Here is a 24077-nt window from a genome sequence, read left to right on the forward strand (position 1 = left end):
GCCTTCTATTTCCCAAGAGCTCAGTCTAGATTTGTTGTTTTGCCTCTGATGGAATTTGCCTATGGTGTTGGTTTGCCTTTAGGTTGCTTCGCCAGAGAATTGGTCAGCTGGAGAACTTAGTCTGCAGCCTGTCCAAGAAGCAGGCCTGCCGGCCCCCGCTGCCTACGTACGAGGCCCTGGTGCAGGAGATCCATCACTACGTCAGTAGCATCGGCCAGGCGCCCGCCGCTCAGGATCTGCTCACGCGGCTCCTGCAGGCCCTGCGCTCGGATGGGCCTCGGGCCGCCCAGGTGGCCCAGAACCTCCTGAAGGAGGAGGCCTCCTGGCAGCAGTCGCAGCACCAGTTCCGGAGGCGGCTGGCTGAGGAGTTTGCCCTGTACCCGGACGCCGCGGCCCCGCTGCAGGCCTCCATCTTGCAGCTGCAGCACGGCATGCGGCTGGTGGCGGGCGAGGTCCACGCCTCGCTCCAGGCTGGCCTGGCTGGCGCAGACGGGCTGCGGGCCCTGGCCACGTCCCTGCTGGCTTTCCCGTCGGTGGGCCCTGCCTTCCCTACCTACTATGCCCACGCAGACGCTCTGTGCTCTGTGAAGTCGGAGGAGGTGCTGCGTGGCCTCAGCAAGCTGACGCTCAAGCGCTCGGGAGGACGGGAGCTGGAAGAGAAGGGCCAGAGCCCCTGCCCAAGCCGAGAGCAGCTGCTGCTGAACGCCCTCCTCTACCTGCGCTCCCACGCGCTCTGCAAGGGAGAGCTGGACCAGCGGGCCCTGCAGCTCTTCAGACACGCCTGTCAGGTGGGCCCACCTCCAGCCGGGCGCCGGGGACGCGAGCAGGGCGCCCGACGTAGATGGGATCGTGTGGTTAGGGAGTGGGGATCGAGTAGCTGTTGCTTGCTTTTTCACATATAATTGTCAGGTTTAGGGGTCTTTGTTAGTTTTTGAGAGATCAAAAAAAGTTATTAGTGACGTCAGTCCTTTGCTCCTGATGCACGTTGCAGATGGTCTCTCCTCGTTTGTTGGTGTTGACTTTTTTATGATGGGTTTTGCCATGTAACGGTATCAACTTCTATTAACATTAAGAAAATAACTTCTGCTTTCTCGCTTACCAACAAAAGCAGTTTGTTCTCACTGTAGACAGTTAAAAGAATAAGTATAAGCTGAATTGTTAGATTCTGCCACTTAAAGTCACGTGAACCATATGAACTGTTAACACATTGGTATATCCCTATCACTAAATATTTACATTTGTATGTAAAGTCTTTTTGCTATTTTAGAAGAGAAAAACTCCCAAACCAGTGCCATTCTAAGAAAAGTCTTAAAGCTAGATCTTTGGGTAAAATTTCGAGAAAGCAGAATTGCAGAGACAAAGGTTAACTGCTGGCTTAGGCTTCTGATACAAGCTGTCTTCCTGAATGGAGGAGGCTCATGTCCTCAGTCCTCCTCAGTACTGGGTGGTTTCTTGATAGTTTTTGCCACTTAGAGAACTTTAGAGGTAGTAGGGAATTTAGGAAATGTCTGGTAAGGTATGGCCCAGTTTTACCTGATTGGTTCCCCAGGAACAACCAGTCCCCCGTCTATTTTCTCTTTGCCGAACCCATGGGCTATTCATCTCCCTGAGGTGCTGGCCAAGTGAGTCTGCATCACATGCCCACTTTGCTGACCCCGACACAGAGCACCACCCAGGCCTGACAGCAGGTCCCCAGTCCTGCAGATTGTCACACCTGCAAAATTTTAACAATACAGCAAGGAAGAATGTAGGAAAACCAGTTTGCTACAGATACATAGTTTGAAAACAAAGCCCATTTACTCTCTGCTACATGGAATTTAGTTTCTTGGACATGGTCATTTGTTTGTTTTTGAACCCTGGTGTTTTGTTTTCATGAGAAATGAGAACTAGAGAGAGAGCAAATCCTGCCTTTGTTCACTAAGTGCCTGAGCAAAGGCAAATAACGCTTCTGCTGGAATGTGTGATTTGTCAGGAAATCATCAATGAGTGGGACAAGCAGGAACGCATAGCCCAGGAGAAGGCCGCGCAGGAGAGCAGCCTGTACAGATACCGGGGCAGGCCCCCCCGGACAGCGCTGAGCGAGGAGGAGGAAGAGGAGCGCGCGTTCAGGAGCCAGTTCCCGCCGCACGAGCAGGTGGGTGTGCTCCCCTGGGCCACACACCGCACCTCTGATTGGCTGGGTGGTTTTTTTCCCCCTTCCGGTTTTATTGAGATATAATTAACACACAGCACTGTTTGAAGTTAGGGTGCTCAGCATAATGATCTGACTTCTATCTGTCATGCACTGATTACCACAATAAGTATAGTGAACACCCATCACTCATATAGATATAAAATAAAATTTTTTTCCTTGTGATGAGAACTCTTGGGATTCACTCTATAACTGACTGCAACACTTTGTTAGGTGCTGTTACATTCCCTTTGAACGGTTTTGTAATTTTTAAAATAACTTCTTAATGTACATAATGAATGCTACTTCATCTTGATCATTCACACTCCATCCCTCCCCATTCCTTTTGGTCTGATTAGAACTGGATTTTGATTTGCACAAGTTCAGTTGCTCTAATGTTATTTACAGGACTTCGCAGATATTTTGGCAGAACCCACACTAGAGGAGAAGGGGCCTTCAGGTGGGCAGGAAGAGGCGGCCCCCGCCGGCCTGTCGCAGAGCTCCATGCAGGCTGTGATGCACGTCCACCAGCAGCTGTGCCTCGGCTTCGCCCGGTCCCTCTGGTACCAGCAGAGTCCGCCGCCCCACGGGGCAGAGCACTACCTCAGCCTGTTTCTGTCCTGCTACCAGACGGGGGCCTCTCTCGTGACACACTTCTACCCCCTGATGGGTATGGTGGTTTGCTTCTCTTTAGCTCTTGGGAAATCAGAATGAGTCATGTGATTGCTGCTTCTGGAACAGTGAAAACTGCTACCTCCCTGTTTTTGCTAAGTTCGAAATGATGGTGTTTCCCTTAACTTAAGGGACTTAAAGCTAATTCTAAAATTGATTTAAAATTCTGCCATAACCATGGTTTCTCTTCCTTTGAATACTTTGGGTTGAAGAGATTAAGAAAGTAAGGATACGCTATTAGTTTTAATGGTCTTGTTTCTCCACATTATTTCTAATTTCCCTCTAACAGCTTTGGTACTTTTCTAATGAAATCATGTATTGCTGGGAGTAGCCCGGGAACTCAGAAATTAATTTCACAGGGTATGGTTTGATGCAGTTTCCTTCATGACCTCGTGATTTGTTCCATGCAAGTAGGAAGGAAGCTTTCATTCTGCCTCTATTTCTCATGAAAACAAAACACCATGGTTTAAGTAGGAAGGAAGCTTTCATTTCTGCCAAGAAGAGCCCCCAAAACTGGGAATTTGAATCCTTCAAACTGCACCCTCTTTGATTATGTGGAGGCAGCATCTGTGTATCCTGAAACTTGGCAGGTTTTGGTGACCACTTAGTATCAGAGTCACAGTCTCCTGGGCTTGTGTTGCTTTGGGGGGAACGGCGTTGCCATGTCTTCTGCATTCAGTCCCTGTCATTCATTATTTCTGAGCATGTTTCTAACATCTTTGTAACTTAACACCAACCTTACTGTGATCTTGTTAATGACTTCACAGGAGTTGAGCTGAATGACCAGCTCTTGGGCAGCCAGCTCTTGGCCTGCACCCTATCCCATAACACTCTCTTTGGGGAAGCGACCTCGGACCTGATGGTGAAGCCTGACGGGCCCTACGACTTCTACCGTCACCCCAACATCCCAGAAGCTCGGCAGTGCCAGCCCGTGCTTCAGGGCTTCTCGGAGGCGGTTCACCGGCTGCTGCAGGATTGGCCAGAGCACCCGGCACTTGAGCAGGTAGGGCGGTGGTGGGGAGGCGGCTTCTCACTGTCCCAGGTGCATCGACTTGCACACTGGTGACACGGAGGTTTTACAGAACGCGGTTCGAGGAGGCACTGTTTCCTGTAGGGTGAATATACACGTTTGTAATGCTGCTTGTGAATGGTGTTTGAGATTCCACTTACTTTATCTGTTGCTCAGGGTTTGCCATCCACATATGAAATGCTGCTGCATTGCTCTTTATTCAGACACATCCTTATGTAAACAAGGGTCTGGCTCTTTCAAGCTTGGTAGTTTTAACTCAGATCCTTGCTCTGTGATCTTCAGCTAATTCTGTAATAACTTATAACAGAGTAATAAGAGCAATTACCTTATCAAACTGAGCCTCCCTTCCAGAGTAATACAGCAGAGAAAGTGTTTATCTTGGGCGGGATCCGCAGCCCTGGAGTTTTACCCAGAGCATTCATGGGTGCTTGTGAAGCAGGGCCTTTGCGTGAAACAGGCTGGTCTTTAGTACCCTGTGACTGTGGGCGATTGATAGTCCCGAGAGCATGCCCAGATCTTTTTCTCTCCCCCCTGCAGCTGCTGGTTGTAATGGACCGAATCTGTAGTTTCCCACTTTCCAGCCCCATCTCAAAGTTCCTGAATGGCTTAGAGATCCTTCTGGCAAAGGCACAGGTAAGAGGATTCTCTCTCTAGTCCTCAGTTTGTCATCAACCGAAGATTCTCTTATTCGAGTTTGGCTTCAGACTGGCTGCATCTTCACCCCCTCAGTCCTCTCATAGCCTCTGAAGTGGCTGGTGCTCCCCTGATTTTCAGAGTAGGGCTCTGGACTTTAAGGGGGTCACGTGACTGACAATACAGAGATTCAGACTCAGGTCTGCAAACCCTGTGCTGTTGCTCAGCTGTTGCTCAGCTGGAGGTTAGTCAGGTCGCCAGGAAGATCTCCGAGCTGGATAAGCAGGGTGGTTACGTGTTGGTGCCTGCAGGCATGCTGAGTTGCTTCAGTCATGTCCGACTCTTTGTGACCCTAGGCTTTAAGTCCACCGGGCCCCTCTGTCCATGGAATTTCCCAGGCAAGACTCCTGGAGTGGGTTGCCAAGATCCTCCAAGGGATCTTCCTGACCCAGGGATCAAACCCATGTCTCTTATGTCTCCTGCATTGGCAGACGGGTTCTTTACCACTAGTACCACCTGGTACATCAGTATAGAAGTTGTTTAAGGTCCCAGTGGTCTTTGCTTAAGAAAAGTCAAGGATGTACCTGAGGGAGGAGGTGATCAGGGGGCTGAATAACAGCTGTAGTGAATTTCTTCTGTGTCTCGTCAGGATTGGGAGGAGAATGCAAGTCGAGCCCTGTCCCTGAGGAAACATCTTGATTTGGTCAGTCAGTTGATCATCCGTTGGCGTAAACTGGAACTGAAGTGAGTGATTCATTTGCCACTCCCCCTCCTGATTACATGGTAGGGACAGGGTCTTTGGATGGGCTGTTTCTTGAGAGTTGAGGTCATGTGTCAGCTGGAGAGCAGAGAGCAGCATGCATTCTGAGGCAGCAGAGCGGCGGCTTCTCCGTCTTCATGTAGGAGGAGAGAATTGTGGATGTTTAGCTCCCGTCTTCGAGGTTTCACGTATTTGAATGGGTTTCCTTACATGCCTCCTTGGCCTCTCCTCCCACATTGCAGCTGCTGGTCCATGAGTTTGGATAATACCCTGAAGCGCCACACTGAGAAATCCACAAGGCATTGGTTCTCCATCTACCAGATGCTGGAGAAGCACATGCAGGAGCAGACAGAGGAGCAAGAAGGTAACACCTGGCCGCGAATTCCCGCTTATGTGGAGGGTCCGGGCTAAGCCTGACGTGCTGCACAGTCTGGGGTTTACCGCTCCCCTGTCCCCCCACTGCTTCCACACAGGACGTGTTGTGTGACTGCCGTATTCCCGAGAGGCCAGCCGAAAAAGCTGTGTAGTTCTTTTCTTACTGAGAACAATGATGACAGTCAGAGAGGCTTAAGTGACTTATCCAGAGTCTAGAGAGCCAGTCGTAAGATAAGACTTCCTTATTCTCTGTGTCCATGGGACAAGTCAGAGGGGGTTTCTGTCTTGGTAGGTGGCAGTTACAGTGCTTGAGTTAAGAGGGTTTCATCTCATGCTTAGAACGAGGGCCTCATAGTCCAGTTCCCCCGTTTGCCACGAGTGCGTGTCACACACACTGGGAGTGCAGCTGCTCTTTGTAAACCAGCTTGAAATTGAGCTGTGGTCCCTGCTCCAACTCATGTTAGCTGGTGTCCCGTGGGGACCTCATAGTAGGGTGTGTGTATTAGGACGCTGCGTGAAGAGTGCAAGACACGCGTGTGTTTTCCTCTTTGAATCTCTAAAGATGACAAACAGATGACCCTGATGTTGCTGGTGAGCACTTTGCAAGCGTTTATTGAAGGATCCTCACTGGGCGAGTTCCACATACGGCTTCAGATGTTACTGGTTTTCCATTGTCATGTCTTGCTGATGCCACAAGTCGAAGGAAAAGGTGAGGATATACATATGTGTGTATCAAATTTTTTTTCTTTTATTTTACCCTATGCTATTAAAATGATTAGGCTCTGAATTTGTGAGACAGGTGTCTTGATGCATACCAGGTTTTAAATAAGACATTTTCAGTTGTCTTTTACTGTAATGTGATTCAGGTGAGATAAAGAGAAAAACACTGAAATCAAGTGCAGACTGGTTATAACTGAATCCCTGGCTGGTGAACTGTGGCAGCGGCAAGGCAACAGATGCAGATCCTGGGAGCTGGTGTGTTGAGGCAGCATGTCTGTCTGTCTAGACGGCGCATATGTCCCACTCAGCTTCTGCTTGATCCAGGCTATAATTAGGTTCTTTGATCTCAGGAGAGCACTGCCACATATCAAGCAACTGCACAGAAAACTTCTATCAGTTACCGTCCCTGACCACAGCAGTTTAGAGAAGAGTGTCACTGTAAGGTATAGATTTACGTGAATGAGTAGTCAAGGTGAGCTCTTGATATGCCGTCTTTTAAAACAGGCTTAGTTTCTGCTGACTGCACAGTCAGATTCTGAGAAAGAGTTGGAAATTGTGAGTTTGGTAGAACATCTGAGTATGCCTTCTTTAAGAACAAAAGTGCGATTGAAGAAAATATCCACTGCAGACTGAAATGAAAAAAGTAGGGGTAGTGTTGGCAGCCTGCATCTCTGGGAACCGCTAAGCCCGGCTCCCCCAGGAGCTGTTACATAATCTGTGGGTGCTCTGCTGTGAGGTTGTGGCCCAGAGAGTCACGAGGGAGGATCACCTCTAAGTGTGCAGCCCCGAGGGAGAAGCCAGCAGCACATGTGGTTTTCATTTCCTTTTCCTTTCTTCCAGATGCACTTTGCAGTGTTCTGTGGAACCTGTACCATTATTACAAGCAATTCTTTGACCGGGTCCAGGCCAAAATTGTGGAACTTCGTTCCCCCCTAGAAAAGGAGCTTAAGGTAAGATGAACAGCAGTCATAATCACTGTTGGGAGAACAAAAGCAGCAAATTCTTTTCCAGTTCTGTTTTTTAATCCAGTGAAACGGGGGCTCTGAGGAATGGAGGGGAGCATCGCAGCAGCAGGTTCTGCGTTTCGTGGCATGGGCTCCATGGCCGCCCTGGCCACGTGTGCGAGGGTTCCGTGGAGCGGCTCCCATCAGAGGCACCTAAGAGGACTGTAAGGGCCCACGCCCCAGCTGCAGCCGGAGGGCGGCTCCCTCTTCAGCTCAGAGGAGCGCCACCTGGTGTCGGGCTGTGGGCTGCAGGGGTACGGGGCGGGGGGGGGGGCAATGAGAATCCTGTTTGATACTTGCAGCTGTTGTGGACCCAACACCGGTTTATGCTGGAGTACACAGCGACATACCGATCGTAGCAGCAATTTTTCCATCCCTGTGAGATAAACATATTTCCCTTTATTTGACTTGTTTTACTTGTTCACTGACACGCCGTCCTAGGTCAGTGATGAAGAGTGCTCTGGTCATCACACGGGTGATCTAGAAAGAGGCAGAATGACACCAGCTTGGTAAAGCCCATCCTTGAGCTTCATTTTTCTTACAGGAATTCGTTGAGATATCCAAGTGGAATGATGTCAGCTTCTGGTCTATTAAGCAATCTGTGGAAAAGACACACAGGTAATTCATCTTTTAAAACGGGGAGTGGCCAGAACTCAGAATTTCTGAACGGTAGACAGCATGACTGCATTGTTACAGGGGCCTGACTTGTGCTGCCTTACGCTTGCTAAAAACACCGGACTGTTCTGCCGTCTGCACAGCACCACCCTCCCACCCAACGCAGTCTCACTGCGGGAGGAGCTGATGTGTCTGGGGGCAGGGCAGACTGCGTGCTGCTCAAGGTCCAGTCCTCTGCCACCTGCTCGCCTTCAGCCAAGGGATCCCGCCGTTCCTGGCTTCAGTTGAGATCAGAATACCTGCCATGCTTTTTCCTTTAAAAAAAAAACAAAAGATTATGAGTTTCTAAGACACTCGTTGTATACCAAAGGTACAAGTTATTAAGTTGCCTGTGTATGCATTACGTCATTTACATATTTCCTCACTTTTCCATTTTTACTTTTTCCTGCCCTTATCTCCCATTACCTGGGGGCCAGAACCCTCTTTAAATTCATGAAGAAATTTGAAGCTATCCTGAGTGAACCCTGCCGGTCATCCCTGGTGGAAGGTGACGAGGAGGAGCAGCCGGACCCTTTGCCAAGGCCGACAGGTGCCGCCGCGAGTGAGGAGTCCCCCATTCAGAGTCTGAACAGGGCGCTGAGGGAGACCCTGTTAGCCCGGCCAGCAGCCGCACAGGTATTAGCCCGCGGGATGGTGTTTACTTCTTCCTGAGCTGGTTGGACGCGGTCTGTGCTTTCTGTGGGAGACCTGCCCTGAGAGCTAGGTGAGGGAATGCCTTTGAAATCTTCCTCTTTGGGCTAGTGGTGTGGTGTTCGTCTTTCTGACCCTGCTGCCTAGTAAGGCAAAAAGCGTTCATCCTCGTGCTGGAAGCTTAACGTGGGCCTGTGTACAAAACCATTGTACTTAACTGTGAACAGTTCACTTAGCCGCAAGGGAAGATTTAGGGCATCAGCTTAGGAACAGGACATGGAAGCTGCCTTTGGGACCTCACGTGATGAGGCTGCTGCACACACCAGCAGTGACGGTGTGTGGTGACTGCTGCTTTGAAGCGGTTGCTGATGACCATGGTGTGGAAATGTGTGAACTTCCATCACGGCCAGTTTCAAGCACCAAGACTTAAGAACTGGCTTACGAAATTCCTGAAAATGGAAACAGTTATCAAGACCTTGAGTGAGCAGGTCTGTTGCAGGAGGGTGTCCCTGCTGCAGAGTCACCGGGTGAGGGGAGCGATGGCTCTTGCCGTCATGTTGTGCTTTCCACGCTGGGTTAGAGAGTTAGCAATGCAGTTCTTCAAGCTGTGTTAAATATGTTAATAGTTCAGAAAGCTTAGTAGAAATTGAGCCTCCAGCTATGATATGGCTGCACACATATGATATGACTGCCAAATTTATTTTCTTTTGATTGTATTCATCGCCTCACCGCTCATAATGCTAATCAAATTTTTTGTTATCGATGAAAGCACAAGAATTTCAGGGATTCCTCAGGGAAAAAAGGAGTGAAACTGTGCCCTCGACAGACGAACGCTTTTCCCTTTGCCTAGTTTCCCTTCATCTGCTGCCTTCCCTGGTATTAGAAGTGTCAGGAATTAGAGGCTGATGAGAGATGGCGGCTGAAGTAGGCCTTGGCGGCCAGGTTCACCCTGCCCGTGTCTGAGAAGCGCGATGTGGCGCATGATCTCGGAGCAGCTAGGCTGCCCAGTCCCGCCTTCAGGAGCAGGAGCGCGGACGGCAGCTCTGGGGGCTTCCCTGAGGGGCCTCGCACCCCCGCCACCCTCTTCTAAGCTCCTGAGGCACATGCTGTCTTACTTTTGGTGATGTTTTATTTGTTCTGTGAGACCTCAGAGACGGGGCCGGGGGAGCTCCCTGTCGCTGAGCCCGTGTGTGGAGGGCACGACGTTTAACTCCGCGCCCGCGTCGGGGGGGACCGCGACTGTCGTCCTCTGTCTCACAGGCCGCTGTTCCAGAGCCGTGTCAGGGCGCCCCGCTCCCCTCGGAAGGGGCCCTTCTGCGTCGCTTGCCGAAACTCCTGAAACGCATGAGGAAGATGTGCCTGACGCTCATCGAGGGAAGCCCTCTGCCCCGCCTCGTGGAGGGCCTCGACCAGTTCACCGGTGAGTGCATGCGCAGACCGAGGGGGCTTTCCTTCTGAGGTGGCCCCGGTGGCCCAGGAAAGCTGGAGTTCATTACCTGTGTCCTAGTAATGTAGAGCAGGTGATTGAACAAGCAAGTGGGTCACAGACCAGCCAAAACCCAGACACCGTCCGCGGAGACCGGAGACGGTCACCGTGGTCTCCGCCTTGCCCTCCTCTCGCGCAGACCGGGCGGTGTAGCCGTTCGCTACAGCAGCCCTGCCCACGTCAGCTCTTCCCGGTCAGGGCCGGGAGTGAAGGGTTTCTCAGAGTCTGGACGCTGTCACTACCTCTCAAAATGTTGTCTCTCTCGAGTTAAAGGAGAAGGAAAGTTCATCCACAGTCCCTTTCTTTTTCCTTTCACTTCAAAGAGGCACAGCAGTCTCATCTCCCTGGTTGTTCTTGCTCTGCAGTGTATCAGCAATGGCTGGGAAAGGGGATCCAGAACTTAATAGACTGTTTGGGCCATTGGCAGCCTTTCACCACTTTCTCCACCTCCACCCAGCCCCAGCGAGTGTGGGGTCACAGTGAAGCTGGTCCTTCTCCAGTGAGGCTGCAGTCTGACCTCAGAAAGATATTTAAAAAGAAAAAAAAAACTCGTTAGCGGGACTTCCCTGGCAGTCCAGTGGTTAAGACTCCGTGCTCCCAATGCAGGGGACCCAGATTTGATCCCTGGTCAGGGAACTGGATCCCACATGCTGCAGTTAAGACCTGGCACAGCCACGTAAATAAAGTAAAAACCAGCTTGTTAGAGTAATAGCCTAATAACCAATTTTCAAGATAAGCTGCCTGCCTGTGCCCAATGATGGGGGTGCGTGGCCTGCAGACCCCAGGTGTGCCCTTTGGGAGACGCGCGGCGACCTCTGCTGGTGCTGTGCTGAGTGTGTGCGGGGTGCAGGCTCTCAGCTGAAGGCCGGACCGCCTGCCTTTGTCTGCTTGGCCGCCTTGGCAACGTACAGCTGACCTGTGAATAGCGCGGGTGCTGGGGGCATCGCCCCTCAGAGCTGGGAAACCCAGGTGTCACTTAGAGTCGGGCATCTGTGTCCAGGTGCCACATCCACGAATTCATTCACTCGGGCGCGTGTAAGCCCTGAGGTATTTACTATTGGGAAAAAAAAAAAACCTCCCATGTAAGTAAGTGGACCCATACCGTTGAAACCCACGTTGTTCAAGGGGCAGCTGTGCCACGTCTTTGGTGGTTAAACAATAGAAGTTTGTTTTTTAACAGTTCTGGAGACTGAAAGTCCAAGAAGAGAGTGTCAGCAGGGCTGGTTTTTTCCGAGGCTCTCTCCTTGGCTTGTAGCTGCCTTTTCTGTGTCCCTGTTTATTAAGGTTGCCAGCTAGATTAGATTAGAGCCCACCCACAAGGCCTCCTTTTATCTTCATGGGCTCCTTAAAGGCCCCATGTCTAAATCCAGTCATATTCTGAGGTCCTGGGAGATGAGGACTTCAGCGTGGACTTGGCAGGACACGCAGTCCGCTTATGACACTACCTGTGGCAGATTGGCAGCGCCTAAGGCAGCCCGGTGCTGGAGAAAGAATCTGGGCATTGGAGTCAGTTCAGCCAGGGTTCAAGTCCTGGCTTCAGGTCCGCTCTGTAGCTGAATGGCCTTTGGAACGTGACTAGACTTGCTGAGCCTCTCAGAGTGGCTACAAAGAAGGTCTGGAGGTCCTGGCTTCAGGTCCGCTCTGTAGCTGAATGGCCTTTGGAAAGTGACTAGACTTGCTGAGCCTCTCAGAGTGGCTACAAAGAAGGTCTGGAGGTCCTGGCTTCAGGTCCGCTCTGTAGCTGAATGGCCTTTGGAACGTGACTAGACTTTCTGAGCCTCTCAGAGTGGAGCTGACAGGTTAGAAGGACGTTTTCGGTACAGCACAGAAGCTCAGTTCATGTCGCAGTCACGGGAAATTTATTCGAGTGTTTAAAGTTCCTAGTGTAAATCATGGCACATGATCCAGGTTCAGTAAGTGTTTTTTGCCTGACTGATTATAAAACCCCTGGATAAAAAGATTAGCTCCTTTTATTTGGGCTGTTTGTTGTCAAGATAGATTGTTTCCGATTCTTCTCTTGTCATGCGTGTCCTCAGCTGTTACTGAGAATTTACCGATGCTGAGGACTGTTAGATATAAAGATGAATGACACTTGGTGTTTGTCCCCAAAACGTCCTTGGTCTTGGGTAATCTGAGTCTATTAAGGATTCCTGGGGATTTCCACGTTTCCCCCTTGTCTTCCCTGCAGGCGAAGTCATCTCCTTTGTGAGTGAGCTTCAGAGCTTAAAGGTGGACCCCTCCGCAGAGAAGGAGAAGCAGCGGTCGGAGGCCAAGCACATTCTCAGGCAGAAGCAGCGAGCTTTAGCAGATCTCTTCAAACACCTGACAAAAGCTGGTACAGTTTTCACTGGAAACTCAATGGAGTACACTCATCTGCTTTTAGGAAGAAAAATAACACAGTTGATTTGGGGAAACTTTGTAGACACCGTTGAGATAGTGCGAAACATAAGGTGGAAGGCAAGGTTTTGAAATGCCATTCTGAGAGTTCCAGCTACACATACGAAAATCCTATGATGACCACTTGTGACTCCCAAATAGTCTCACGGTTTTGCAGTGAGGTTTCCCAGAAACCATGTGTTTTATTTTCATCAGCATACCCTTCCAGCGTTGCATAGAGAGCAGCGCTTCTCGACGTAACTCGGGTATGAACTACCAGGGGAATCTTGCTGAAGTGCAGAAGCGGATTCTGTTTTGCTCAGTGTGGGGCAGGGCCTGAGAGCCCTGGGAGATGCTGTTCCCAGGACACAACTTTGATTAGCGGTGGCATTGCTAATCCATTCTCTTCAGAGTTTCTTTATTTAAAAACATGCTGTTTATTTCCTAGGTTTGTCATATCGCAAAGGTCTTTCCTGGGCCCGTACAAAAAACCCTCAAGAAATGCTCCATCTTCGCCCGTTGGATCTCCAGAGCGCATTGTCTATAGTCAGCAGCACTCAGGAGGCTGATTCTAGGTTGGTGTTTTTAATTATAAATGGAGCGAGTCCGCTGAGCCCCCACAGCCTCATCTGCCAGAGTGGGGGCAGCAGTGCTTCTGTCCTAGAGTCGCCATAAGGATAACGTTTAGAAGAGTGCCGGCTCAGGACTGGCAGGTGGTGAGCACCTAGCAAGTGTTAATTTTCTTTTTTAAAAAACTTCCCTCTCCTTCTGCCCTTTTAAAAGGTAAGGAGCGAATGTAAAACATTGGAAGGTTTGGGCTCTGTTGGGAGTCTGGTGGGGTGAGGAAGACAAGGGACCACTTTGAGCATTTAAAGCAAGTGTTAGTAACTGTTGATTTTCTTCTTTTCGTTTCTCTTTCCTCCTCATGTTCATCTCTGCCATTGTTTTTTTGGCCCTTTGATTTTTTCCTGAGGCCTGCTCACTTGGCTTGAATGTACAGGTGAAAATCTGTAGGAGAATGGTCACCTTCTTAAGCGTGCTGTGTACACAGACCTCTTCTAAGGCCTCATGTTATTGTCACATTCTTTGTGTAAAGGACTGATGAGTACTTAATTCAGTGGGTCCTCACAGAAGTAAATCTGATCAGACCTGTGGCTTCTAGTTGTGGCTGAATGGACCAGTCTCTGACTCCTCAGGATCTGGGGTGGAGATAGCGGTTTTAATTAATTACATCATGTTGATTTCCCCTCCAGGTTGCTTACAGAAATCTCATCTTCGTGGGAGAGCTGCCAGAAGTACTTCTATCGTTCTCTCGCACGGCACGTCAGGCTTAGTGCGGTCCTGGCGGCTCCTGCCAAGGTAGGATGATGGAGCCTTGGGATTGCAGGACCTGGGGACTCCTGTCCATCCAGGACAGCATCCTCAGACCTGGTCACATGATCACAGCCCATCACTGGAGGTGACTGAGCTCTTTGCAGTTATCAACCTGAGAATGTGATGTAGTCAATGTAATTTTGTGCTTAACCAGAAAGTATTTGGTAACAAGTTCCATTACTCACTGTTTGCTAGCAGGTCCAAATCCTTAAGAAAAATTATGGAAGAAAAACTTCAAATTGAGAGTGCCACCCTCAGATTTTTCTCCCCCCTTGTAAATTGAGAAAAGATCAGCATGCTCTCCTCTCTCCCTGCAGGAGGTGGGCGCGGGCCACGTGGAGCGGTGTGGCGGGTTCTCGGCGCATCTGATGAAGGTGCTCATCCGACAGCGACGGTCCCTGACAGCGCTGACGGAGCAGTGGATCCTCCTCAGGTGTTGCTGACTGGCTGCGTTTCTGGGAATGAATAGGGGAGAATTGTGTGCGGCTCACAGTTACTGCATGAGCTGCTCCCAGTTGTGATGTGAGGTCTGAGGCCTGAAGAGGCAGATGGGGTTGCCTTGGCTTGGCCCCTTACTTTTGATGGTAACACTTCTGCCCCCTGGTGTTGGCAGCACCTCTGGGGGATGAGTTGAAGGCTGAGTCAGACGGGAAAAGTGGTCACAGCTGAACCACACCTGGGTCTGGAGTGAGGGAGTCCGTGGGTGGCAGTCCATGCAGACAGAGGGACAGGGTTGCATCATGGCGTCGGGGCATCCCAGCCTCTGGGCACAGGTCAGATGTGAGTTGATTTCAGTTTGTTAGGCTTTTTGGATCACCGAGTTGCAGTTTGCTGAACTGTACCCAGATGCTACCCAACGGAAACAGATATTTAAAAAGATGAGGATGGCTAGGAAGCCTGTCATCACCTGCTGAGTGGATCCTTGGCTGAGAGATCATATTCTAGACTATAGTCACTTCAGCTATTTTATCTCTGCTCACAAGAGTTTATATAGCAAAGTATACTACATTTACTAGAGTTTTTATTTTAGAAAATAGTGGCTGCGGTCACTGCGGGGCTGTGACTGCGGGGTATGAGAGGCCTGTCGGGGGCAGACGATAAGCAGTGAGTTCCCGTTCTTCTGCTACTCTGAAGCCTTTAAACACCAAAGGCTGTGTTTACGTACTTTGGCAGGCATGTGATCAGACCTTTTACTCCTCTGGGGGAGCCTCTGTTCTTGATTGTGTGGAAGAGCCCTTACTTCACCCAGAAATGGGTGCATTCACTGCTAACACGGGCTCGCAGATGCAGTCGAAGGTGCCATGTGTTTTTCCCCTGGGCTTGTTTCTCCGCAGGAACCTCCTGAGTTGTGTGCGGGAGATGGACGGCAGGCTGACGGGGCCGCCCGTCTACCCCGCGGCCTTCCCGCCCCAGGACGCGGTGCAGCAGTGGACGGAGCGGCTGCAGCACGCGGCGATGCAGGCGCAAGTCCTTCTGCAGCAGCTCTCCTGGCTCCTCCGGTGCTGCCCGGCTGCCGGCCCCGCCCCCGGCCCCGAGGACCTCCCCGGAGCAGCGCCCGACCCGACCCCGTCGGACCTGAGCTTCCCGTCCCCAGCTCCAGAAACGCAGCTGCCCGCTGGCTGCCTCATGCGGAGACAGGACCCGCGCTGGCAGCAGTGCACTGCGAGGTTAACGGGGATGCTGAAGACCGTCAAAGCCGTGAAAGCTGATGTCGACAGAATGCGGCGGCAGTCTTGCGAGGCGCTCTTTCACTCTTGGTGAGTGCGCGGTGCCTGCTCTGCCTCCGCGCCGGCGTGTGGTCACGGTTTAGTGAGGCAACGGGAGGGGCGCGCTCCGTCCTCAGTTTCCCAGTGGCCCGCGTAGTGCTCTGTGGCGCGTGGCCAGCTCTAAGTCTCTAGGTGCCCTGAGTGTTAGTGGTTGGAGGGAGGGAAGGGAGGGTGTGGATGGGTGGCAGCGCCTTGCTTTCAACATTGTGGCATTTTTGTTGTTGCAGGAAAGATTTTGAAGTTTGCTCTTCTGGGCTGAGTTGCCTGTCCCAGGTGTCAGCTCATTTGCAAGGCCTAGAGTCCTTGTTCATTCTTCCAGGGGTTGAGGGTGAGCAAACAGGCCCACAAATGGCTTTAGTTGAGAGCATGGAATATGTAAGAAGAGAGATCAATAAAGCCGCAGACGACTTCACTACCTGGAAGACACACCTGCTCACCCCAGGCAACCAAGAAGGTGAGGACTGCTTTTCAGTGAGGGGGTGAAAGCCCAGTGTAGGAGCGCTGTCTTGTAGATCTAAGTCCACATTGTCCTGAACAAACGTCGTCTTGTTCTAGACGTATCTGTTCAGGGTTCTAAGGCTAAGAAGTGTGGTTGAAGCCCATAGCTCTTTTCTTTATACATATACACATGCATAAAATTTCTTCATCTTTGGCTGTGTCGGGGCTTCGATCTGCACAGGCTCCTCTCTGGCTGCAGTGAGTGGGTGCTACTCTTCGTTGCTTCGTGCGGGCTTCTTATTGTGGTGACTTCTCTTGATGGGAGCACATGCTTCAGGGCAGGCGGGCTTCAGTAGTTGGGTCTAGGCTCTAGAGCACAGGCTCAATAGTTGTGGAGCACGGGCTTAGTTGCTCCACAGCATGTGGGATCTCCCTGGACCAGGGATCGAACCCATGTCTCCTGCACTGGCAGGCAGACTCAGCACTGAGCCACCCGCGAAGACCAAGCACATAGCTCTTAACTTCTGTTTGAGCACCTTGCCTCTGGGTTGCCGTCACATTACTTTATAGCACACGAGTAGGGAGACAGCACAGGCTCACTGGCTGTTCCAGAAAGTTCTCTTTTAGGCTGGAAATCCTGTTTGGATTCAGTTGGTATTTATACACTCCGTCTTAACTGTTTTCATATTTTTGGCATTCTTTCAGCAAAGTTGTTTTAATACAAGGAAATAACCTTGTAGGTTTATCTACGCCAGGGATGTATCTCGTTCTTTACACCCAGCACAGCTTGACAGTGACTCAGCCTTAGCAAGTGCTTAGCTGGTGGCTGTTTGTTAAAATGACAAATGAGGATTGTTAGTAATTTCCAGAGGCACTGAAACCAATGATTGAGTTTTAAAAATTTGTTCTGCACCATGTTGTTTTATTAGGAAACCAAATGCTGGATGAAGGGTTTGTAGAGGATTTTTCAGAGCAAATGGAAACCGCCATCCAGGCCATCCTTTGTGCCATTCAGAATTTAGCAGAAAGAAACAGTCAAAAAACAGAGAACACTGACCAGGCAAGGCCCCAAGAAGAAGATGGTATGTCTAGAATCAGGAAAATACTAGTTTCTTACTTGATTTTTTTATTTGATGATTATTTTAAGTATCTAAGGACAAATGTTGGAATAATTATTGGATGAATGAGAGGAGGAGAGTTTATTCTGTTATTCACCATGTTGTTCTTTTCTGTGAATGAAAGAGGCTTCAGGCTTCGAGAGCCTGCAGTTAGGACACCTCACAAAACTCCTAGAGGAGGACTTCTGGGCCGACGTGAGCACGTTGCACGTGCAGAGGATCATTTCCACGGTCTCTGAGCTGGTGGAGAGGCTGAAATCATCCGGCGAGGACGGAACAGCAGCCAAGCACACGGTAACCAGCAGATCCTTACAAGCTTCTCACTGTCCATGTGGGCTGAGCTGAAGCCAGCGGGGTTTCACCTCGCTGCACATGGTGGTCCCAAAGCAGGCCTCCTTGGCAGAATCACTAAGAATTTGATCTTTTTGTGCGTGTAGACCTCACTGACAAACTTTGGAAAACTTAGAGCTTACTTGCTAAGGATTACAATTGTAAATGCAAAAATGATGGCAGTCTAGAGTATCTAGGGTTGACGTACCTAGAATTCTTTCATATCCTGATCACATACTCCTGGGTGTTTGATGTTAATGGTGGATGTTACCGCCATAACTAAGGGTCACTGGCCATATCAGGCAACCCCCTTTCCCTTAAGTAAGCCAGGAGGGGATGACATTGTTATCTCCCTAAGTCCAGAGAAACAGCTTACTTTATAAGACTTGTGTGTTATTCTGTTGCATTGATTCCAGTGCGAACTTTGAATCCCAGCAGAATTTGTTTATAAACATACTTTTTTTAAAAGCTAAAGAACCTTGTTAACTAGATGTTAACAAGTGACTTAAGTCACTAAGAATTTGAAGTGTAGCGTTGTGAGAGCCTGTGTGGACGAGGAGGAAACCGCAGGGGTGCGTGTGGTGTGCCTGTGTGTGACCACGATGCACCATTAGTGACATGTGGCACACTCAGCTGGCCCCCCGGGGGACCTGGTGTGAGCGGGCCTCTCGCTCCGCTCTGCCCCCAGCTCTTCACCCAGTCCTGCCGCCTGCTGGCGCGCCTGGTGCCCATGCTGTCCAGGTACTCCGACCTCGTCCTCTTCTTCCTGACCGTGTCTTTGGCGACCCACCGCAGCACTGCGAAGCTGCTCTCTGTGCTTGCCCAGATCTTCACGGAGCTTGCCCAGAAGGTAAGGACTGTTTCCATGGAATATTCCATACCCGTCAGTGTTTGGTTTGATGGGCTTTTATTCTGAACCTTCACAAATAGCAGGAGGTGATTTGCCCTCCCTGTGAATTTCTTATGGCTTTGTTTATTCCTCTTTTACTAAGCTTGTTTGTACTAAAGTCTCTACCTTAGTTTCTACTAAAATCAGGTCCCTCACGGGGGGAGTTCCCTAGACTAGAGAGTCCGTCTAAAGGCTGTTGCTTTCTGTTCATACCCTTCTCCTCTTTGTCTCCAATTTGAAGTCTTCTGATAACTCTGAGCTAGACCTGTAGGATAAATGAATCCTTAATTCTATTATCCCTGCTGGCTCAGAGGGTAAAGAGTCTGCCTGCAATGTGGGAGATCTGAGTTCGATCTCTGGGTCAGGAAGATCCCCTGGAGAAGAAAATGGCAACCCACTCCAGTATTCTTGCCTGGAAAATCCCATGGACAGAGGAGCCTGGCGGGCTACAGTCCATAGGGTTGCAAAGAGTCAGACACAACTGAGCAACTTCACTTTAATGCTATTAAGTTGTAAGTCATCTATACTTATTCATGAAATGGTAATGGGGCTCTTAAGGTTAAGAGAGGTGGGCATCTTTAATAGGGAAGGCATTCCTTCATTCAGCCATGATCCCAGTGCTGTGAAAAGCATTGATATTGTAGAGACTGTAGACCCTACCCTTGGAATTCAGGAGCAGCAGACAGATCTAACAGACTCAGCTTGCCATGGTAAGGCCAGTCACAGGGGCATCTGGTTCTGAGACTCACAGTGAGTGAGTCTCGTAGCCTCAGTTTCCTCGTTTGTAAAATGAGACTTGGATTTTTGTGAGTACCACCTTCAACTAAGTATATAGTTTTTTGTTCAGTTTTTTTCTTTTAATGTCCCTAGTATTTTCAGATCTTTCAGGTAAGATGCACTTGATGAAGATAGGAATTTCCAAACTGAAGGTGAGGTTTAGGCTTCCTGTAAACAGGCAAAAGTTCTTAGTTCTGAGTATCTAAAATACAACAAAGGGTTAAAAAAAATGGGGAGGCAAGCCCTTCTCTCTAGAGGATAAGTGTGTGCCTTTATTGAGTAATGGAATGAGTCTCAGATTTGCCCCCTCTATCTGATGTGCACTGAGCCAGTCTTACATCCCATCACTTCTGGAGGGAACACTTGCCTGCAGAGGCAGGGACAGGACGGTATGTTGAGGGTGCCCCGAGACTTGGGTCAGTTGTGATTGTCCACTTGCACCATTGTTGTGGTCTGACAGGTTCTAGAATGACTGTGGCCTGTCAGACCTGTGTGTGTTTACGGATGGGGTTGTGGGGGTAGAAGTGGTTCTGATAAAAGCAGAGTGCTGTGAGCTTAGCATCTGTCTCAGCTGCAGCAGTAATGTGCCCTGCAGAAGGACGTCTGAATCTCCCTCCTTTTATGACTTACTCTGCATGCATCTAAACATATTTCTTTAAAATAGTGTGAGAAAGTCTTAGGTGCTCAGTCTTGTCTGACCCTGTGTAATACCATGGACTGTAGCCCACCAGGCTCCTCTCTCCACAGGATTCTCCAGGCAAGAATACTGGAGTACGTAGCTTTTATTTCCCTCACTATTTTAACCAAAATGTATTTTCCAGTCACCTTTCTAAGAATACATATCCTGAAAGTGAGTTTGCCTTTCCCTTAATTTTTAAGTGTCTGTACTGTATTCCTGTTCTTGCTCAGGCATGCTGAGGGAACTTGAAAATAGATGAGATGCAGTGCTAAGATAATGGATCTAGGTTGTGATTAAAGCGCTTAATCCATAGGAGGCTGTTTCTGTGTAACTCAGCCACAGTGTGTGTTGGTCTTGGATCTTGGTCTTGTTGTCAGCTTATTCGTAGTACATTCCCATCCTCAGATTGACAAATATCGTGATAACTTATACTTTTCTCTGGTAGAATTTCTGATTGAGAGCCATTATTTTCTTCTGTTTCTTTTTTAAGTCAATTTCAGCCCACACACTAGTTTTTGATACTTATTTTTAGGCTGTCTTCTGACATGAAATACAGTTTTGTTAACTCTTCACAAGTGTTGCTGTATCTCCAGACCCCATGCCATAAGGGTTGCCAGGTGCCTTGGCAGCAGACAGCCCGGGCTGAGGTGACAGGCAGATCCCCGGATTGGGAAGATCCGCTGGAGGAGGGCATAGCAACCTACTCCAGTATTCTTGCCTAGAGAGTCCCATGGACAGAGGAGCCTGGCGGGCTGTGGTCCTTAGGATTGCAGAGTAAGACATGACTGAAGCAACTTAGCCACGCACGCACGCACGCACCGGGACTTGATTTGAGGAGCATCACACAAAATGTTCCCTAATGAAAGAAAGTGAATTCTGTCACACAACATCTGCTTTCAATTGCTATACCTCATGGGCACTTGTCTTCCCTCTTTCCTCTCTGGCTTACTGATTTGGGAAGTAGATAAAGAAGGACAAAAGCCTTCTGGGATCTAGACACTGAAAGGGTTTACTCTCCCTCCCCACCCCTGGTGATTTGCTCCTTAAATACCATCCGAGTATATATCTCATTCAAATTTTTCTATTGGCCGAATGACAGATTACTACATACCAGAGGCTTCCACAGTCAAAACCTCGTATATTAAATCTGATGTCAAGCTTTGAAACTGCCTAATAACTTATCACCAAGGAAGAAAAGAATGTCAAAAAGTCTCCTGTCCTTCCATCAGATGTAAAATACTGAGCTAGAAAAGAATTTATCATTTATGTAGGGTATTTTTTCCTGCAGCAGGACTGGGAATCACTTCTTTATTGCATTTGTACCTAACGTTCACTCTGTTTTCAAGGGATTTTGCCTGCCCAAAGAGTTTATGGAAGATTCAGCAGGAGAGGGGGCGACTGAGTTCCATGACTACGAGGGAGGAGGCATTGGAGAAGGCGAGGGCATGAAGGATGTGAGTGATCAGATAGAAAATGAAGAACAGGTATGTTCTCATGGCCATGAAATACGTAAATTGGATGCAGAAGCATACGCTCCTTTTCTAGTATTTAAATTACACATATAAATGTTTTTCCTACTAGGTTCATGGTTTTCAGACTGATTTAGGTACCTTAAGAAAACCGGAGTTTAGGGAGTGGCTGTAAATTAAAAGCTTGAAGGCAATAGGAAGGATACTTTGTAGCTCGGTCATTGGTTGTACCTACAACTGGGGAAGCAAATAGTTTAAAAATGTTTTATTTTAAATGGGAATATTTTTGCTGATTTTCTAGAGAACACTTTTGGTAGTGGTTCATGTAAGGACAAAAAGTTTGGCTATTTTAAGTAATGATTACATTAAACAACAGTGCCAGTGTTTGTTATTAATAGGTTTTATTGTTGTATGTCTTTGACATGTTCAAATTTTAAATATCTGTATCTTTTTTAGTTGAAATCAATAATGCTTTTGAAATATTTAGATGCTTTGGACTAAGATTCTTGTTTTACTTTATAAAATTTCAATCTGATTTGGATTTTTTTTTAAAACATACTTTTAGTCATTTAGTCATTAGATTAATCAACTGTGACTTGAAGATAGAAGAGAGAGTGGAATTTCGTTTTATCACCTGTATTCTAAATTTAAAGCAGTCCATAAATTTCTATTTAAGATATGGTCATAGCTATTAAAAACAGAGGAACAAACCGATCCAGATTTCCTCTCTTCCTTTGAAGGGAAAATTGGAAAGATATAAAAAACCAAAAGAGTAATGCTCGCGTTTATGTGGTAGAGCTCTAATGTACAGAGTGTGTGTGTGTGTATGTGGATGTATTGGCCTTTCTGTATTTGTCAAATTTAACTTAATTAGCACCCATTACTTTGTTAATGAGGAAAAAAAATAAAGTAAAAGAAACCTAATAGAAAAGTACAAATCCATTGCAGAAAAACATTAATAAGTGGGATAAAAACTTTCCAAAGAATTCGGCAGTATCCAATAGCTTTTAAACGCTTTGTGTTCTTTGATCTAGGAGTTCCATGTTTTCTCACAGAAATCTCATAAGGCCCCAAGATAAATATGTGTATGAGGGAGTGTGTTTATACAAAAATGTTTACCACAGCATTATTTACACTGGTGAAAATTGTGAAAGCATCCGTATATTCATCAGGAAGGAATTATTTTTAAATGATACTGTTTATGCAGAGCAATACTATAATTAAACATAATGAGATAAGTTTTTAAGTATCAACATGTAAATATTTCTAGGACATATTTTTTTAACTTAGAAAAAACAGATTGCACAGCAGTTTGTAAAGAATGATCCCTTTCTTGTTTAAAAAAATGCTCGGAGGCAGGTATTGATATATACTGTATATATTATATTTCTAAGTGTCTGTTGGTGTACTTATAGATAAAAAGATGTGCCAGAACATCACCAGTAGTAATTTCTTTGGGAATTTTGGAGGATGGGGGTGCCAGGGAAACATACTCTTTCTGTTTGGCTTAGAAATTTTTATATGAGATTGTATTACTTTTGTATCTTAAAAAAGCACTTTTAAAATTCAACCATAATGGAAGAGATAACAATCTGAGTCTTTTGCCCAAGATATAATACAGAATGTGTAGGAATATGTAGTTTAAGAAAGAGTGAAGAAAATTGCGTTTACTGGGGGAGGGATAACTTAGGAGTTTGGGATTAGCAGATACACACTACTATATATAAAACAGATGAGCAGCAAGGGCCTACTGTATAACACGGGAAACTGTATTCAGTATCGTGTGATAACTTAGAAAATGATCAGAAGAAGTGTGAGTATCTGAATCACTTTGCTGTACATCTGAAACTAACATAACATTGTAAAACAACTGTACTTCAAATGAAAAGATAAAAAGGAAAGTAGAGGAGGGGGAAATTACATTCACAGTTAGGTAATGTCTATGAGAGATCAAAGTGACAAGATAGATATTAAATTTATGTGCAGTATAGTAAGCGAATTTTTTTTTATCCTACATAAAGAATACATAGACTTTTTAAATATGTCTGGAATAAAAAAAGTTTTTTTAGGAAACCTCAATAAAAGTCTATATTCTCTAACAACGAATGCAAAAAACTAGAAATTAGTTAACAGAAGTATTAAAGCAAGTCACAAATCATGTGTATTTTCTCTATTGGTTCTTTTTTCTCTCCCCAGAGAAAATTTTATACCACTGACCTTGGCATTTATATATTTATATTCTGTTTAGAGCTGAATAAACATTAGTAACATTATGTTCATTTATGTTTCTATAATGCTTTTTTATTTAGGCAGAAGATACATTTCAGAAGGGTCAAGAAAAGGATAAAGAAGATCCTGACTCAAAATCAGACATTAAGGGCGAGGATAATGCCATTGAGATGTCAGAAGACTTTGATGGGAAAATGCATGATGGGGAGCTGGAAGAACAAGGTTTGAGATTATATGCCACTTCGCTCTTGCTTTTGAAAAGTGGATATTTTCTCCAGGAAGCCACATGTTCCCAATAAGTAGCCTAGCATATGCTCTTGGAGCAAGTTGGTTCCTCTGTGTGACTGCGGGGGAAGCATCAGCGTCTGCTGTGTGTATGCCAGCGTGTCAGGCGTCTCCAGCTCCTTGCGGAGGTTCCACTCTGAGTAAACTGAGGCACTGGCCCTGATGTTCCGGCTGCTCCGTGTGCAGATGAGT

General features: G+C 47.7%; 1 protein-coding gene across 1 annotated transcript in view; it reads left to right on the forward strand.

The window, feature by feature from the left end:
- Positions 1–24077, forward strand: part of MDN1 (midasin AAA ATPase 1) — a 135355-nt gene that overhangs the window by 92488 nt on the left and 18790 nt on the right. Inside the window, exons 63-85 of the mRNA XM_061131721.1 lie at positions 83–788; positions 1973–2134; positions 2579–2840; positions 3610–3845; positions 4410–4505; positions 5155–5249; positions 5508–5629; positions 6203–6349; positions 7201–7310; positions 7909–7982; positions 8456–8654; positions 9930–10089; positions 12344–12490; positions 12980–13106; positions 13785–13890; positions 14223–14338; positions 15240–15662; positions 15899–16125; positions 17039–17191; positions 17352–17521; positions 18246–18407; positions 21249–21386; positions 23681–23822. Coding sequence (XP_060987704.1) covers positions 83–788; positions 1973–2134; positions 2579–2840; positions 3610–3845; positions 4410–4505; positions 5155–5249; positions 5508–5629; positions 6203–6349; positions 7201–7310; positions 7909–7982; positions 8456–8654; positions 9930–10089; positions 12344–12490; positions 12980–13106; positions 13785–13890; positions 14223–14338; positions 15240–15662; positions 15899–16125; positions 17039–17191; positions 17352–17521; positions 18246–18407; positions 21249–21386; positions 23681–23822 — 4280 coding nt within the window. The remainder of the gene's footprint in view (positions 1–82; positions 789–1972; positions 2135–2578; positions 2841–3609; positions 3846–4409; positions 4506–5154; positions 5250–5507; positions 5630–6202; positions 6350–7200; positions 7311–7908; positions 7983–8455; positions 8655–9929; positions 10090–12343; positions 12491–12979; positions 13107–13784; positions 13891–14222; positions 14339–15239; positions 15663–15898; positions 16126–17038; positions 17192–17351; positions 17522–18245; positions 18408–21248; positions 21387–23680; positions 23823–24077) is intronic.

Source organism: Dama dama, chromosome 28 (assembly GCF_033118175.1).
Source record: "Dama dama isolate Ldn47 chromosome 28, ASM3311817v1, whole genome shotgun sequence".
NCBI classification, from domain to species: Eukaryota; Metazoa; Chordata; class Mammalia; order Artiodactyla; family Cervidae; genus Dama; species Dama dama.